General features: G+C 42.5%; 1 protein-coding gene across 3 annotated transcripts in view; it reads left to right on the top strand.

The window, feature by feature from the left end:
• Positions 1 to 2,788: 2,788 nt before the first annotated feature.
• HTR7 (5-hydroxytryptamine receptor 7) overlaps positions 2,789 to 15,805 on the top strand; it is a 79,639-nt gene continuing 66,622 nt past the window's right edge. For all 3 annotated transcript variants that reach the window (XM_070431890.1, XM_070431889.1, XM_070431888.1), the window contains exon 1: positions 2,789 to 3,332. In XM_070431890.1, coding sequence (XP_070287991.1) covers positions 2,794 to 3,332 — 539 coding nt within the window. In that variant the 5' untranslated portion in view covers positions 2,789 to 2,793. The remainder of the gene's footprint in view (positions 3,333 to 15,805) is intronic.

Genomic DNA, 15,805 nt, shown 5'->3' on the forward strand with positions numbered 1-15,805 from the left:
GAAAATTATGGAAAAGCATACACAAGATTTTAGCATTTTTATGAAGATAGGATTATTTGTTAGTCAAAGTTAGGGGGAAACCGAAAGAATTCCAGATTGTTCTGTCAGGATTTTGGAATAATACAATGATAGATGAAACTTAAACTCAGCACAAGCAAGGTAATGCTGCAGAAGCTGAGATTTTCAATAACTATGTTTATACATTGTGACAGCTTATAAATTAAATCCTAGAACTCTTAGGGAATACACCCAGCCATCACCAGGGATAATATAATAGAGGTGATTGCTCTATAAAAAGGGGAGTTTGAGCCTGATGCTATATGGAAATGGAAAAGGAAGTAAATTTGAAAGCAGAATTTTTCTGAATATTTGGTGAGTTTGTATGTCCTGCAACCGGAAAACAAAAGCAAAACAACATCAGAAGTTGCTATAAAATATAAGTGGGTTGGGTAAATGCTGGTAAGAGTGTAGGTGCAAATTTTATAGAATGTAGATTCAAATAAAAATAAATCTATTGCTTTTCAAGTTCTTCGTATAATTAATTAATGTGGAACATTATTTACTTATTTTAAAAAATATATTTTTATTGATTTCAGAGAGGAAGGGAAAGGGAGAGAGAGAGATAGAAACATGAATGATGAGAGAGAATCATTGATTGGCTGCCTCCTGCACGCCCCACACTGGGGATAGAGCCCAAAACTCTAGCATGTGCCTTGACCCAGAATTGAACCGTGACTTCCTGGTGCATAGGTCAATGCTCAACCACTGAGCCACGCTGGCCTGGCTAGAATATTATTTAAAAGAGACAAGCTGACCTGATTACTCCAGGGGGAAAAAATGAGAAAAGTCAAAAGTATTTTGTAAAATTTATTACCGTGAGAATTTTAAGAGGCCTTGAGACAATTCCAAATCTCAAAAACAAAAAAACGAGACATTTCAATGCAGTCATGAACGATCATGGAGAACTCATTAAATTCCTGCTGGTCTCTATCACCCTCTCTGTATTGAGTAGTCAACACATGGTTTCTTAAATGGCTTTTGACTACAAACTAGTTTTCTTTTGTCTGAAATTATGTTTAATATGAACATAACTAAGGTTGAAGAAATTTCCTCATCCATTTTCTTAAGTATTCAATAGCATTGCTTTGTGGCTTACATATTATCTTCTACTCTTCCCCTGACTCAATGTATTGATCTCCTTATCCCAGGCAGAGGAGAGCCCCTGACATTTTCATAATATTGAGAGAGCTGTGAACATTGGTTCACCTTTTAAGGATTTTTCCTACTTAAATTTTTTTTTAAATGTATTACCATTTGATGGCAATAGCAAATGTGTTTCCTTCTCTGGATGAATAGGGCTAATACCTGCCTTGAAGAATGAGAGTATTATTCAGCATTCAGATCAATACATTTGTTCTTTTTTTCTTTTCATTTATAATCTGCTAGAGCCTAACTAGAAAAGAAAGATTTAATTATTTTTAGAGTCTTAAACTAAAGAAATCACTGCTGGCTTCCAATACAACCCTTAAACAAAATGAAGTGAGTCTCAGAAATAATAAAAATCAGCCACTCTGACAGGGTTTGAATACCAAGGGGATTTTCGGCAATAGGCATTAGATCAACATACACCTCCAGGATTCTTCAGCAGAACATTGTAACAGGTCATTTCTTCGTTTATGTGCAAGGTTTCCAGGATGCCCCGGGAAAATTAACCCTCCTTTCAACCAATTAGGCTTTGAAGTCTGAAACTGAAGCAGCAGGGTCTATTTTCACGACTAAAAGGCCTATTTCTAGACACCCGGAGGGGTAGTCAGAAAGGGTTTAAGGCTCCCCCCGCCCCCCAACTCCTTGGTGCTAGGACCTGAAGGCATCTTTCCCTCGCCCCTTTTCTTCTTTTTCTGGGGTTCCACCACTACCCCATTCGGGTCTCTCTCCTTTTCCATCATTGCTTTCTCCCATAAGTGGTCAAAATAGGAAACGGAAGTATCTATTTGTTGCTTGGTGTAGTGCTTGAAAATGCTTTTTTAATTAAGGGCGGGGGGGGGGGGGGGGGGATTCCTCTCTAGGTTCTTAATTTTGCAGCGAGTCCGAGCGCCCGCAGGCTCCCTAGACCTCCCCCGCCGGCGGGCCGTTTCCTGCCGAGAGCAGGTGCAGGTGTGTCGGAGGGGGTCTGCGCCTCCCACGGCCAAGATCCGCGGGCCAGCCCGCGAGGGATCCCGGGAGGCGCGGGAAGCGCCACCCCCGCCCGGTGCGGCGGCGGCGCGGCGGCGGCGGCGGCCCCTGCCCAGTGGGGGAAGCCCGATCCGGGGGCCCGAGGGGCGAGGGCAGCGGCGAGCCGGCGGTGGCGGTGGCGGTGGGGACGCGGCGCGGCTGCCGCAGGGGAGCGGCGGTGGCGGGCGCGAGGGGCGGGGCGCACTCCGCAACTTCTGCCGCTGCCTCCCCGGCGCTCTCCGCCGAGCCGCGCGGCGGCTGCGGGCTGCGGGCTGCGGTACGGCCAGCCGATCCGGGTCAGCCCGCACGAGAACCCGTGCGTCCCGGGCGTCCGTCGGGTGCCCGAAGCGCCTCCCGCAGGGAGTCCCCGCGCGACCGCGCGACCGCGCTCCCGCGTTGTCCGCAGCGGCTGGGGCCCGGGACGTGCGGGGCCGCGAGGCCGAGCCGGGCGCCCCCCAGCGGCCGGCGCGGGCCCCATGGCTGGGCCGGGCGGAGCGGAACCGGTGAGGTGAAGCCCCTAAACCGGTAGCCGGAGCGCGTGGCGGGGCGCCGGCTCCATGGGCAGCAGCGCACAGCGGCACGATGATGGACGTTAACAGCAGCGGCCGCCCGGACCTCTACGGGCACCTCCGCTCAGTCCTCCTGCCAGAGGTAGGGCTGCCGGACCTGAGCCCCGACGGCGCCGGCCCGGTGGCGAGCTCCTGGGCGCCGCACCTGCTGCGCGGGGTCCCCGAGGTGACCGCCAGCCCGGTGCCCACCTGGGACGGGCCCCCCGACAATGCCTCCGGCTGCGGGGAGCAGATCAACTACGGCAGAGTCGAGAAAGTTGTGATCGGCTCCATCCTGACGCTCATCACGCTGCTGACGATCGCCGGCAACTGCCTGGTGGTGATTTCGGTGTGCTTCGTCAAGAAGCTTCGCCAGCCCTCCAACTACCTGATCGTGTCCCTGGCGCTGGCCGACCTCTCGGTGGCCGTGGCGGTCATGCCCTTTGTCAGCGTCACTGACCTTATCGGGGGCAAGTGGATCTTCGGCCACTTCTTCTGCAACGTGTTCATCGCCATGGACGTCATGTGCTGCACGGCCTCAATCATGACCCTGTGCGTGATCAGCATCGACAGGTAAGGGCCGGACCGCCCCGTCCCGGGCACCGGCTGGGGGGATGTGCTTGCTGGTAGCTCAGCCCGGCGCGCTCGCCTCTTTCCTGGGAGGGTAAGCCAGATTGCACGGCGGGGTGAAGGGCTGCGCTTAAACCAGCAACCCCACACATCAACCCTACCCCAGCCAAATTCAGTTAGAGCACAGCCTATATTCACCTTTTATAAAAAGAGCTGGGAATGTATTGATTTACTGGAGTGAAGATCTTAAGACCAAAGTTAAGAGTATTTCTAGCATTAGCAGTTCCACCAGGGGGTCCCTTGTCTTGGTTTTCAGAAGGAATGTGGTCCTTTCTGAGCTTGACAAACCCTTGCTGTGAGCCCTAAAGAGTCAATTCCTACTTTAAGAAATCAGTCAAAGTCACCTTGCTTCCCTGAGGCTGGAGTTACTCCCCAGGACGATGAAGAGACCTCGGATGGTCCCAGAACTGGGGGGTCTACACCTCAACGTTGCACCCCCTATGATTGCTGATTCTGAATAATCCTCTTTTGGAAGTCTGCTTTTAGTGTTTGGCAACGCTGTTTGCATCTTATAGGCTTACTGGCTGGAGCCTTACTCCCTGTCTGAGTGGTTGGTTCTAGCCTTTTCATCATACCCCTTGGGAATCTTCTCTTGAGAATTCCCCCACCCGAGGAGTAATTGAAACATAGGCTGACCCTCTGTCAGGGGTCCTGGGGAAAAAATTCCTGCCTTGGGTATCAGATTGGACTAGTCACTAGGAGATCCCCAGGATTTCTTCAGAGGATCACAGGATTCTGCAATGGAGCTAGTCTTTGGCCCTAGAAATATTGTGCAATTGACAACTTGAAGTATGGTCCCAATACTTTTTGGCCAGAGAACAACTCTTTGCTTCTCTTGAAATGGAAATATTAAACCTTAATATTCACACTCAGAATTCTGCTGGTATTTTAAAACCAGCACAGGACCAGTATTCTGTTGTGTTTAATGATACAGAGAAATGGTTGCTTATTTTCTTTGGGGACCTACAGAACCTTTAAATATGTAGACCTTTCGGCGTAGGAGAAATAATTGATGCCGCCACACTTAAAATGACAGTACCTCAAAGGATGGTCTAGCATGAAACAGATTTTTCCTTCTTTTCCTCCCTGTAAACACTGCTATTTGTGGTTTGTTGCTATTTAACATGTTCTGCTATTTTACTGCTTGGCCAGGGTTTATAATAACTTAGTAAAGAGAATGATTGGAAAGGGGACCTTTTCAAGGAAAAATGTACAATGTAGCTGCATTTAGTTAAACAGCTAGATTATGTTTTTTAAAATGGATCTTGCCATTTTATATATTATGTTAGGAGCTTCTGACAGCACAAATAATTATTTTTGGTAGTAGACGATGAAATGCATATAAGAGAATATTAGCTCCAAACTTGACAGCTGAAGTTCTGAATGACTGTAGTTCAGCATGTAAAAAACATATGCATTTACAGTCTGGTTGTGGCAACAGGAACCAGGAAAGCGCACTCAGCATATATAGTAAGTATAAACATGAATTATATGCGCAAAAATCTGACTGCTCGGCCAACCAAAGCTGTGCTTCTTGCATGAATGGAATCCTTTTAAAAGGAACTTAGTGTAGTAAAACAGATAATTGATATTGCAAGTAATGCATTTATAATCTCTTTTCATTTCATAATTGATAAATGATAACACAGTGTGCTAACTCATCTCCTAAGACATCCAGTGCTTCTGTTCGGGGCACATTTAGGTTTGGCTGGGACCACCCTGCGATTCTGTACATGAGCTAAGGTTTTCTTCACTCAGTGTGCAGTGTGACTTACCGGCAACAGGAACATCTTGAATACAGAGAAGAGGTTAATCCTTGTCAAGAGATTCTAATCCGTTCATCAGCTATGTCCTTATGATGTCACAAATTGTGGTAATAAAGGGATATAGATTCTGTCTCTTCATTTCCCAGAAGAATTGGGCCATTGATGATTTTTACTATTTTAGAAGATGAACATGTCATTTCTTTATATAATATGGAGAATTGATTACATGGGAGACACAGATTGCTTTTCTTCTAAGAACACACAGAACTAAAAATGAGAAAAAGGGAAAATGCATTTGCATCTAAGGTGCATTATTTTGGAAAATACTGTTCTTTTTTCAGTTCCATTGTAGAATATGACTGATATATTAAAGTATGCTAAGAAAATATGAAAAAAATTTAATCTTCGTTCATGTATTCATTTCCTTTTGAGTATCTAACATAGGGTGTGCTGTGTTTTGTGCAGCATAATCAGAGATGAATAATACCATTTCTGCTTTTGTGCTCATGTTATTATGAGAGAAATTGGGGTATCTTCTTCCCCACTGGGTGCTGGGGGTGGGGGTCCTTATAATATCTTGAGAAAAAGAATTTTCTGAGACTCACATGGGAGGATGGGGGATTTTCATTTGTGTGGAATTGCATCTCTGTTTCTTTCCCTTAGTCCAATCATAGAAGTGTAGCTGGGGTTTCAGCAGAGATAGAAGCAGAGCCAGTGTCCAGAGTTTTCTTTCCATGTTGGAACCGGGTCCAGTTCAGCATCAGGCTAGCAGCAGTCTATTAAGTCCATTGTGTGTGGGGTCCACCTGGCGGTGGGCCATATGGGCAAGTACAGGAGAGCGCCCTGAGCAATCAGAGTGCCAGGAGCACAATCAAGAGCATAAGAGCACAGAGAGTGAAATTTTTTGTGCAAGGGATTAAATATCCCAAATTTCACACCCTTGCAGTGGTCATGTCCATTTTGGCCAATGACCTGTTCCCAGATGTGACTGACAGACAAGTATCTTTCCGAGGTTACCCCGACTTACTGCACATGCACCCATCCTTCTTCCTGTCCAGTCCCTTTCCCTCAAAACCTGCAGGGAGTGGACTGACCAGTGGCTCCCTGGGGAGTGTAAAGCTTTAGCTTCTTGGTGAAGCTGCTCAAATGACATGCCTATAGTATTTGGCCTTCCCATTGCTCCTTTCCTGTTATTAATAACTAGGTTAATTACAACAGTATCAATACTATATTGTGAGAGTTTGGATTTCTGTTGGGCATTTAACCTTTGGTTACTGGAACCTTTGATTTTTCTTAACCACTCCCTACCATACTGGGATGCTTTTCCAGCCTTTTCCAATGCAATTTCATGCCATTTTTCTCCACAGGTTTTAACACTTCTCATATCCACCCTTTTCAGATAGTGACTCATGATCACTGAAAAAGTAGCAACCATTGGATGGGGGAACTCCCTTATCTTTCCACCACCAAACAACCTTTGCCCTTTTATTTCATTCTAGCTAAAAAGCAAGAAGACATTATGTCTTTAGCAAAGAACAAACAACTAGCACTTCACGTCCCATCCCCTCTCACCTTCTCAAGGACTTTGTTCCTTCCTTGATTCCTCATCTCTTCTTTGTCTTCATTGTTTCCTCTCAACTAGATCAAGCATGATCTACTATTTTTAAGAACTCTTTCTTTGGCCTCACTTGTCACAACTCTTTCTTTGGTCCACTTCACAGTTAAACTGTGCCCACAACCTCTCTTTATTTCCTTACTCCTCAGATTGATGAGTTTGACACTCAACAGTTGTACAGTTCAACAGTTCCCTTTTTAGGATGCTTTTAGAAATAAAAATCAAATTACCTTTTATGTACAGTTTAAAAACATGCAAAAACAGTTCTATATATTGTTTAGGTGAGCTTATATAAGAGTGAAAGTACAAAATGTGCAAAGGAATGGTGAACACCAAGTTCGGAAAGTGGTTTATCACTGGTGGAGTGGGTGGAGGTGCAGTTAAGGAGTAGCACACATATCAACTATATTGGTAATGTTGGTTTATACAGTTTTGTTATTCTTTGTATAACTTTCTGTATGTTTGAAATATATTTTTATACTTAAAAAATACATTCATGTAATCTGCAACTAGATGAAGAAATTGAGCATTATTAACCTCCCAGAAGTCTCCTCCTTCCCCTTCCCAGTTTCTAACACTCCCAAAGATAATCATTGTCCTGAATTTTAGTATCATAAATTAGTTCTGCTTGGTCAGAATCTTATGTAAATGGAATAGCATTATTATATACTCATAAATCTGGTTTCCTTTGCTCAATAAAATGTCTGTGTGATTCATTCATAGTTTTACGTGGTCAGTATTGTTTTCATGGTTTTTGTTTTCTTTCTTTTGTTTGTTTTTGCTGAGTAGTATTCCATTTAATTTGTTTGTCACTTCACCTATAGATGGACATTTGAATTGTTTCCAGTTTCGAGATATTACTAATAGTGATTCTATAAACATTTATTTGTGGACAAGTCATTTTGTGGACATGTTTTCATTTTGGGGGGATAAATATAATACTGGGTAATAAGGTAGTTTATTGCATTTTAATTCTGTTTATCAACCTCACACCATTTGTGTTAACCTTGTCATGAATTTTAACCTACATATTTTAAAAACCTATTAGGTGTTATTTTAAACAATCAGCATTTATTTTTATTTACCCACATTTTTCCATTGCTCTTTATGTTTTCCTATATTACCATGCTTTTATCTGGGATTATTTTCTTCTGCCCAATGAGACTTTCATTAGCATTTTACAAAAGTGAGTGCTGGTGACAAATCTCAGTTTTTACTTCTCTGAACATGTCTTATTTTTACCATTACTTTTGAATTATGCTTTTTCAGCACTTTAAAACATTGTTCCACTGTCTTTAAGCTTCCATCATTTCTGTTGAAAAGTCAGCCATTAACCAACATTATTATTACTCCTTTGAAGAGAATGTGTCTTTTTTCCTCTGGCTGCTTTTAGGATTTTCTCTTTATCTTTAGTTTTTATCAGTTTTTCTGTGATGTTCCTAGGTCTCATTATTGATGCTTTGTTGTTGTTGTTTTGCTGTCAGTTCTGCAGGGATTCTTAGTAATTTTTGTATTTGTGTATTGATATCTCTAATGACTTGCTATTATCTCTTTAAATACTTTTACTGTGTCATTCATTCTTCTTCTGTCCTCAAATTTACAAAATGTAAACCTCTTTATTTGATTGCACATCTCTTCTACTCTTGTATTTATTTTCCATTTAGCATTTTTTCTGGGCTTCAATTTTCTTTAATTATTTTATTTTTTTATAAATCTTTATTGTTCAGATTATTACAGTTGTTCCTCTTTTTCCCCCCCATAGCTGCCCTCCACCCGGTTCCCACCCATCCTGCTCTCCCCCCCCCCCCCCCCCGCACTGTCCTCATCCATAGGTATACGATTTTTGTCCAGTCTCTTCCCGAACCCCCTACACCCCTTTTCCCCTGAGAATTGTCAGTCCACTCCCTTTCTATGCCCCTGATTCTATTCTATTCACCAGTTTATTCTGTTTGTCAGATTTTTTATTCACTTGATTTTTAGATTCACTTATTGATAGATATGTATTATCACTTTGTTGTTCATAATTTTTATCTTTACCTTTTTCTTCTTGTTCCTTTTCTTAAAGAATACCCTTCAGCATTTCATATAATACTGGTTTAGCGGTGATGAACTCCTTTAGCTTTTTCTTATCTGTGAAGCTCTTTATCTGACCTTCAATTCGAAATGATAGCTTTGCTGGGTAGAGTAATCTTGGTTGTATTCATCACTTTGAATATTTCTTGCCACTCCCTTCTGGCCTGCATAGTTTCTGTTGAGAAATCAGCTGACAGTTGTATAGGTACTCCCTTGTAGGTAACTAACTGTTTTTCTCTTGCTGCTTTTAATATTCTCTCTTTGTCTTTTGCCCTTGACATTTTAATTATGATGTGTCTTGGTGTGGTTCTCTTTGTATTCCTCCTGTTTGGGGTTCTCTGTGCTTCCTGGACTTTGTAAGTCTATCTCTTTCACCAGGTAGAGGAAGTTTTCTGTCATTATTTCTTTAAATAGGTTTTCAATATCTTGCTCTCTCTCTTCTTCTGGCACCCCTTTACAGTGGGGCCTTGACTTACGAGTTTAATTTGTTCTGTGACGGAGCTCGTAACTCAAATTACTCGTATGTCAAATCAACAGTGAATGAGTGAGACATGTGATGCTGGGCTGATGTTGTGGCGTTCACTGTGACATTTGCTGCACCAACTAGCGGTGGGGTGTCTGAAGCTGACTCCTAACCCGAATTTTAGCTCGCAACTCAAAGCAAAAAAATTGGCCGAGAGACGGCACGTATCTCGAAAAACTCGTTAGTCGGGACACTCGTAAGTCAAGGCCCCACTATAATTCGGATGTTGGTACGCTTGAAGTCGTCCCAGAGGCTCCTTGCACTATCTTCATATTTTTGGATTCTTTTTTCCTTTTGCTTTTCCAGTTGGGTGTTTTTTGCTTCTTTGTATTTCAAATCTTTGACTTGATTCTTTCGATCCTCTAGTCTGCTGTTGGATCTCTGTATATTAGTCTTTATTTCAGTCAGTGTATGCTTAATTTCTAATTGGTCCTTTTTCATATCTTTGAGAGTCTCACTATATTTCTCAGAGGTTTCTAGAAGATTCTTGAGTGACCTTATAACCGTGGTTTTGAACTCTATATCCAATAGTTTGCTTTCCTCCATTTCTTTCATTTGTGACCTGTTTCTTTGTCTCCACATTTTGGCTGCTTCCTTGTGTTGATAGAGTCACTTTGTGTGCTAGGTGTCCTATAGGGCCCAGTGGCTCAGCCTCCCTAATTACCTGAGGTGGACACTCTTGGTGCACCCCTTTGTAGGCTGTGTGCACAGTCCTGTTGTAGTTAAGCCTTGATTGCTGTTGGTATCACTGGGAGGAATTAACTTCCAGACCAATTGACTGTGAGGACCAGTTGTGTCTACGGTGGGAGAACTTCTGTGCTGGAGATACCCTTATGGGGCAGGACTTGCTTCAGTGGGACTTTGGCGCTCACTGAGTCTGCCCCCTGTGTGTGTCTCTTATGGATGTGAAGAGTTGTAATCTGGATGGTCTCACTCTGACCATTGGGTAGACTGGCTCTTGGATCTCCAAGGGGGTGCAAAGTCACCCATTGCCTGAGGCCACCCAGCAGGAGCTACAGAGAGATCTGCAGATTCCTGCTCTTTGTTTGGTGTTTGGAGGTGCCCAGATGAGGTGCAGCTGTGAAGTAATGCAGGCTGCTGATGAGCCTTAGGCCTTTTTTTTGGAAGCTCTGGGTTTCTCTGACCCAGCTGCAGTTTGACAGGTTTTTAGACTGAGAAAGGCCAGGCCATTAGTATGCAAAAGCCTCAGCACACAGCTTGGGTGGGTTTATAAATTAGGTGGGGCGTGGTCTCAGGGAGTCACCTGGGCGGTGCAAACAGCAATGGTTGCCGTTGGTCCTCCCCTAAAGGTCCCTGGGTCTCTATGTCCCTCGCCCTGTGCAGGAACAATGAATGCTGCAAGCACCTTTGTGAGAAAGCTGCCCTCACGTTCCGGCCTGATGCCAGACAGTCCAGTTTCTCTTTGTATGAGTCTGGGTCCCCAAATTCTCACCCAGAACTGGAGTTCAGAGCAGTTGGGAGCTTGTATCTCCCTCCCGATTGAAAAAGACAACAGCGTACCCAGCTGCCAGCCCCTTTCTCACGCACCTCTGTACCTCCACACTTCCAAACCTCTGCACCTCCTACCGGACTCAATGTGCTTCTCTCTTTCCTTCTAGTTGTAGAATTTCCACTCAGCCAGCTTTCTCGTGGTTCTGGATGATATTAGTTTTATCTTTTAGTTGTAGTTCTAATGGGGTTGTGCGAGGCAGCAAGTTCAGGTGTTTACCTATGCCACCATCTTGGTTCTGTGCTTCAATTTAAAAAAAAAAAATATTTTATTGATTTTTTACAGAGAGGAAGGGAGAGGGATAGAGAGTTAGAAACATCGATGAGAGAGAAACATCGATCAGCTGCCTCCTGCATACCCCCTACTGGGGATGTGCCCGCAACCAAGGTACATGCCCTTGACCGGAATTGAACCTGGGACCCCTTCAGTCCACAGGCTGACGCTCTATCCACTGAGCTGAACCGGTTAGGGCTGGGTTTCAATTTTGAAAATTTTTTGACCTGCCTCCCAATTTATTATCTCTTCTGCTATATTGAATATGTTTTTCAGTCTTATCTATTGAGTTCTTAATTTCACAGTCCTAGAAATTTCATTTGTCCTTTTTTTTTGCATTTGATCCTATTTATTGATTCTAATTCTTTGATGAAATTCTTTGCCTTTTTATGTAATTTCTCCAACCATTTCCCATATTTTTGGGTATATAATCATAGTTAAACTCTTTTTCTACTAACTCCAATATCTGAATCACTTGTGGTTTCTTTGTGTGTGATCTTTTTTTTTTTTTTTTTCCTCCTCAGGGTTTTGGGACTGTGTCTTGGCATATGTAGTAAATTTTTATTATATATTCAACATTTTGTATGAAAAATTGTAGATGTTGTAGATAATGTTATTTTCCTCCAGAGAAAATAGCTGCTAGGCAGGCATATTGGGGAACTGATTATTGTAATCCAATCAGAAACTGTGCTGACTACTATGTTTTAGTTTTGATAAAGCTCTGTCTGCCACCAGCTGATACCTCTTTCTAGGGTATAGTCTTCTTGGGATTTTAGCTAAGAGCATGGGGTTCTTTTTTTTTTTTTTTTTAAATCCTCACCCGAGGATATTTTTTACATTGATTTTTAGAGAGAATGAAAGGGAGTGGGAGAGACAGAAAGAAACACTGATATGAGAGAGACACATCAATTGGTTGCCTCCTGCATACTCCCGACCAGGGCCGGGAGCCTGCAACCGAGGTACATGCTCTTGACCGGAATCAAACCTGGGACCCTTTAGTCATCAGATTGATGCTCTATCCACTGAGTTAAACCAGCTAGGGCAGCACGGGTGTTCTTGATAACTTCTCCCCCTGGTTAGTTCAGAACCCTAATTTTTCTCTCCTCAGCACTCCCACTAAAGCTTTTTGGGAGCTTTTTCTTGGTGTCTTAGCTTCCTGCCCTGTACAGCTTCAGAATTCAGCAGATGTGTTTAAGGGACTACCAGCCAAGTGTTGTGCTTAGTTTTCTGCTTCTTACTGGGATTTTGGCCACTTAGGTCTACAATTTTTGTCTTTCAGGCTGCAAGAGACTGATAGAATTTCTTTTGGTGTTTTTGCCTCTTAATAGCAACTCTGTTGAGGCTCTTTCCCTGGCTCTTCAGCCCTTTAACCCCTCACCTAGTTTTGGAACGTGTCCCATGGGAAACCATGACTGCAGAATTTTGGCTTGCCTCTCTGTGGTTCTCTCTTTTCCAGGATTTTGTCCTCTCATCTCCTGGTTGTTTCAACAACTCTATCATGCCTTTAAGCAGGAGTGTGTGTGTGTGTGTGTGTGTGTGTATGTGTGTGTGTGTGAGAGAGAGAGAAAGAGAGAGAGAGAGAGAAAGAGAGAGAGAGAGAGAGAGAGAGAATGTGTGTATTTGTGCTTTTTCTAGTTGTTTTTATCAGAAGCATTGGTCTGAAGCATCCAGCAACCCCATCAAAGCTAGAAGTGGCTATGTGCCTGCAATGTTTTAAATATGTCCAAAAATAGAAATACAGTCATGTAAATTTCCTGCTTAAAACTGTTCATTGGCTTTTCATTTCCCTTGGAATAAAATTCCAACTCTTTAGCACATCTCCAGGTTCCCTGATTTTTCCATCCTTACTCCCCAACATTTTGTATCATATTCCATCTTGCTTTCCATAGTATAATTATATTGATTTTTTTTTTAGTTTTTGCATTATGTTAAGTGCTTTCCTACATCAGGTCCATTCTAGGCAAACCCACCAACTAATATGTTTGCAAAACTATGATTTTATGTCTGGAGTTCTATTCGCTAATATGTTTTTTGATCCCAAGTTGGAAAACTTACAAGTGTTTAACTCTCTAGAATGGTAATAATTAAAATGTCTAAAAAATACCAAATATTGGCAAGGGTGGAGAGCAAAGGGAACTTTCATACATTGTGAATTGGTAAACCACTGTGAAAGTAGTTTGCATTATCATGTCATGTTGAAGATACATCCTGTGATTCTGTTATTTTACCACTCAATATATATCAGAGAGAATCTTGTTTTCAAGAGTCTTGTACAAGAATATTTATAATATCAAGAAACCTGAAACCCCCACACTTGAAAAAATACACACATATCAGTAGTAGAATGGATAAATATATTGTGGTACATTCACACAATAGAATACTATTCAGTAGTGGTTATCAAACTTGAATGTGCATCAGAATTATCCAGAGAGCTTATTAAAACACAGATTATTTGGTGCCACCCCAAAAGTTTCCGATTTAGTAAGTTTGGGGTGGTATTGGGGGAGGGGGGTGTTCTCTCTTCCCACTACCACAGAGAGAGAGGGAACGCGGGGGTTCATGAAATCTTGAGTAAAACGCGACGAGGTTTAAGGAAAAATGAAAAAACACAAGACAGACAGAAATAGAGTGAAAGCTGGCCCTGGGTTTGGCATCTGCCCTTTGATAGAAGGACAGACACAGAGAGCGCCAGCACTGGAAGGAGTTTATTAAATACCCGAATAACAGGAAGTTACATCACATCTGGGTGGGCCTTGAGTTCCTGGCGACATCATGAAATCCATCCCCTTAACACTGGGCGGGAAAGTCAAACTGAGTGACATCCCAATCTCTTGATTAGGTCCGGCCCTAGGGCGTGGCTCTGCCTTAGCTCTGAGTTTCAGCCACATAATTAAACCAAGTGTTTTTGCCAGCGGCCCTTAACAGGGTGGAGCCTAATAGTTTGCATTTCAAACTAATTCCCAGATGATTCTGATGCTTCTGGTTTGGAGACCTTACTTAGAGAACTGTTACTATAAAGCAATGAAAATGAACAAATTATAGCTCAAATGAATCTCACAAAGTAATTTAAATAATTTTTTATTATAAAAATTTTGAAACACATTAAAAGTCAAGAGTACTATAGCCCTGGCCAGATGGCTCAGTTGGTTGGAGTGTCCTGTACACCAAGAGGTAGCAGGTTCAATTCCTGGTCAGGGCATATACATTGAAGGCTCGATCCTGGTCAGGGCTCATATGGGAGGCAACTGATCGATGTTTCCCTCTCTCTCCCTCTCCCTCTCAAGTCAATAAAAACATGTCCTTGGGTGAGGATTAACAAAAAAAGTTAAAAAAAAAAAGCCCTAACCGGTTTGGCTCAGTGGATAGAGTGTCAGCCTTCGGACTCAAGGGTCCCGGGTTCCATTCTGGTCAAGGGCATGTACCTTGGTTGTGGGCACATTCCCAGTGGGGGGTGTGCAGGAGGCAGCTGGTCGATGTTTCTCTCTCATTGATGTTTCTAACTCTCTATCCCTCTCCCTTCCTTTCTGTAAAGAAATCAATAAAATATATTTTAAAAAAATAAAAATAAATAAAAAGTCAAAAAAAAAAAAAGGTCAAGAGTATAGTATAAAAAGCCTATTGTTCATAACCTAGCTTTAACTGTGATTAATTCATGGCCCATTTATTCAATGTGTACTTTGCAACTCCTCCATCTTTGCAATATTTTAAATCAAATGTCAGACATCATGTCATTTCACCCATAAATACTTTCAGGTCACTAACATAATGCTGAGCAGAAGAAGCAAAGAGTACAAAGGAACACATAATGTGCTTCTATTCATGCAAAAATGTAAAACAGACAACATTGTTTAGAGACACACTTAACTGACGATACAAAGAAAAGGAAAGAAATATATATCATGAGATAGTGATTACTTCTGGGTGGGAAGGAGAGGGTTGTGATCGAGAGGTATGCTTCTGAGTGGGTATAATGTTTTATCTCTTGATTATAGTGGTAGTTGCACGAGTGTTTGCTTTTTGAAGTATCCATGTATAATTTAGGCACTTTCCTGCATCTATATTTGTTTTATAATAAAAGGGACAAAAGTATTTATTGGAAGACATCTTGTGAAGTATATTTGGATGTGTATCAGAGGTACGATTAATCTGAGCAGATGCAGTTACTGTTTTAATGCTCTCAGCAGCCATTAGTTTTCAGCTTCATGGGTGAGGACAGGGGTCATCTTTGTGTTCCGCACGGTTACCGGAACTCATCTGGCTTATTTGCAAGAGCTGTAATCTTTAGTTCTGACTGGTGTCTGGCCGAAGCCTTGCTTCCTGGCCAGGTACTATGACTCATTTGCTTCGATGATCTGAGTTCTGCTCTTGGCTTTAATTCTGCTGTGATCAGCAATGCAGGGGCATTCAGGCTTCTCTGGGTCTCCTTTGGCTTTGAAGGAAGTCATCCTTGCTCATCTCTAAAATTAATTTTCAGCTGGTAGATGCACTTTAAGAGTTGAAAGAATCCTCTTCTAACTCTGCGATGGGAAGGTGAGGGGGAGGACAAGAAACAGGTCTTCCGCTCTGTCCTTTGGTGAGGTAACATTTCCCACAAACTTCTTTTTTCTTCTTATGTTCATTAACAAGAACAAACAACTAGGGTAGAAATGCTAG

This window comes from Myotis yumanensis, unplaced genomic scaffold (genome assembly GCF_028538775.1).
Source record: "Myotis yumanensis isolate MYYU_CA2020_CCGP unplaced genomic scaffold, mMyoYum1.0.hap1 SCAF_13, whole genome shotgun sequence".
NCBI lineage: Eukaryota > Metazoa > Chordata > Mammalia > Chiroptera > Vespertilionidae > Myotis > Myotis yumanensis.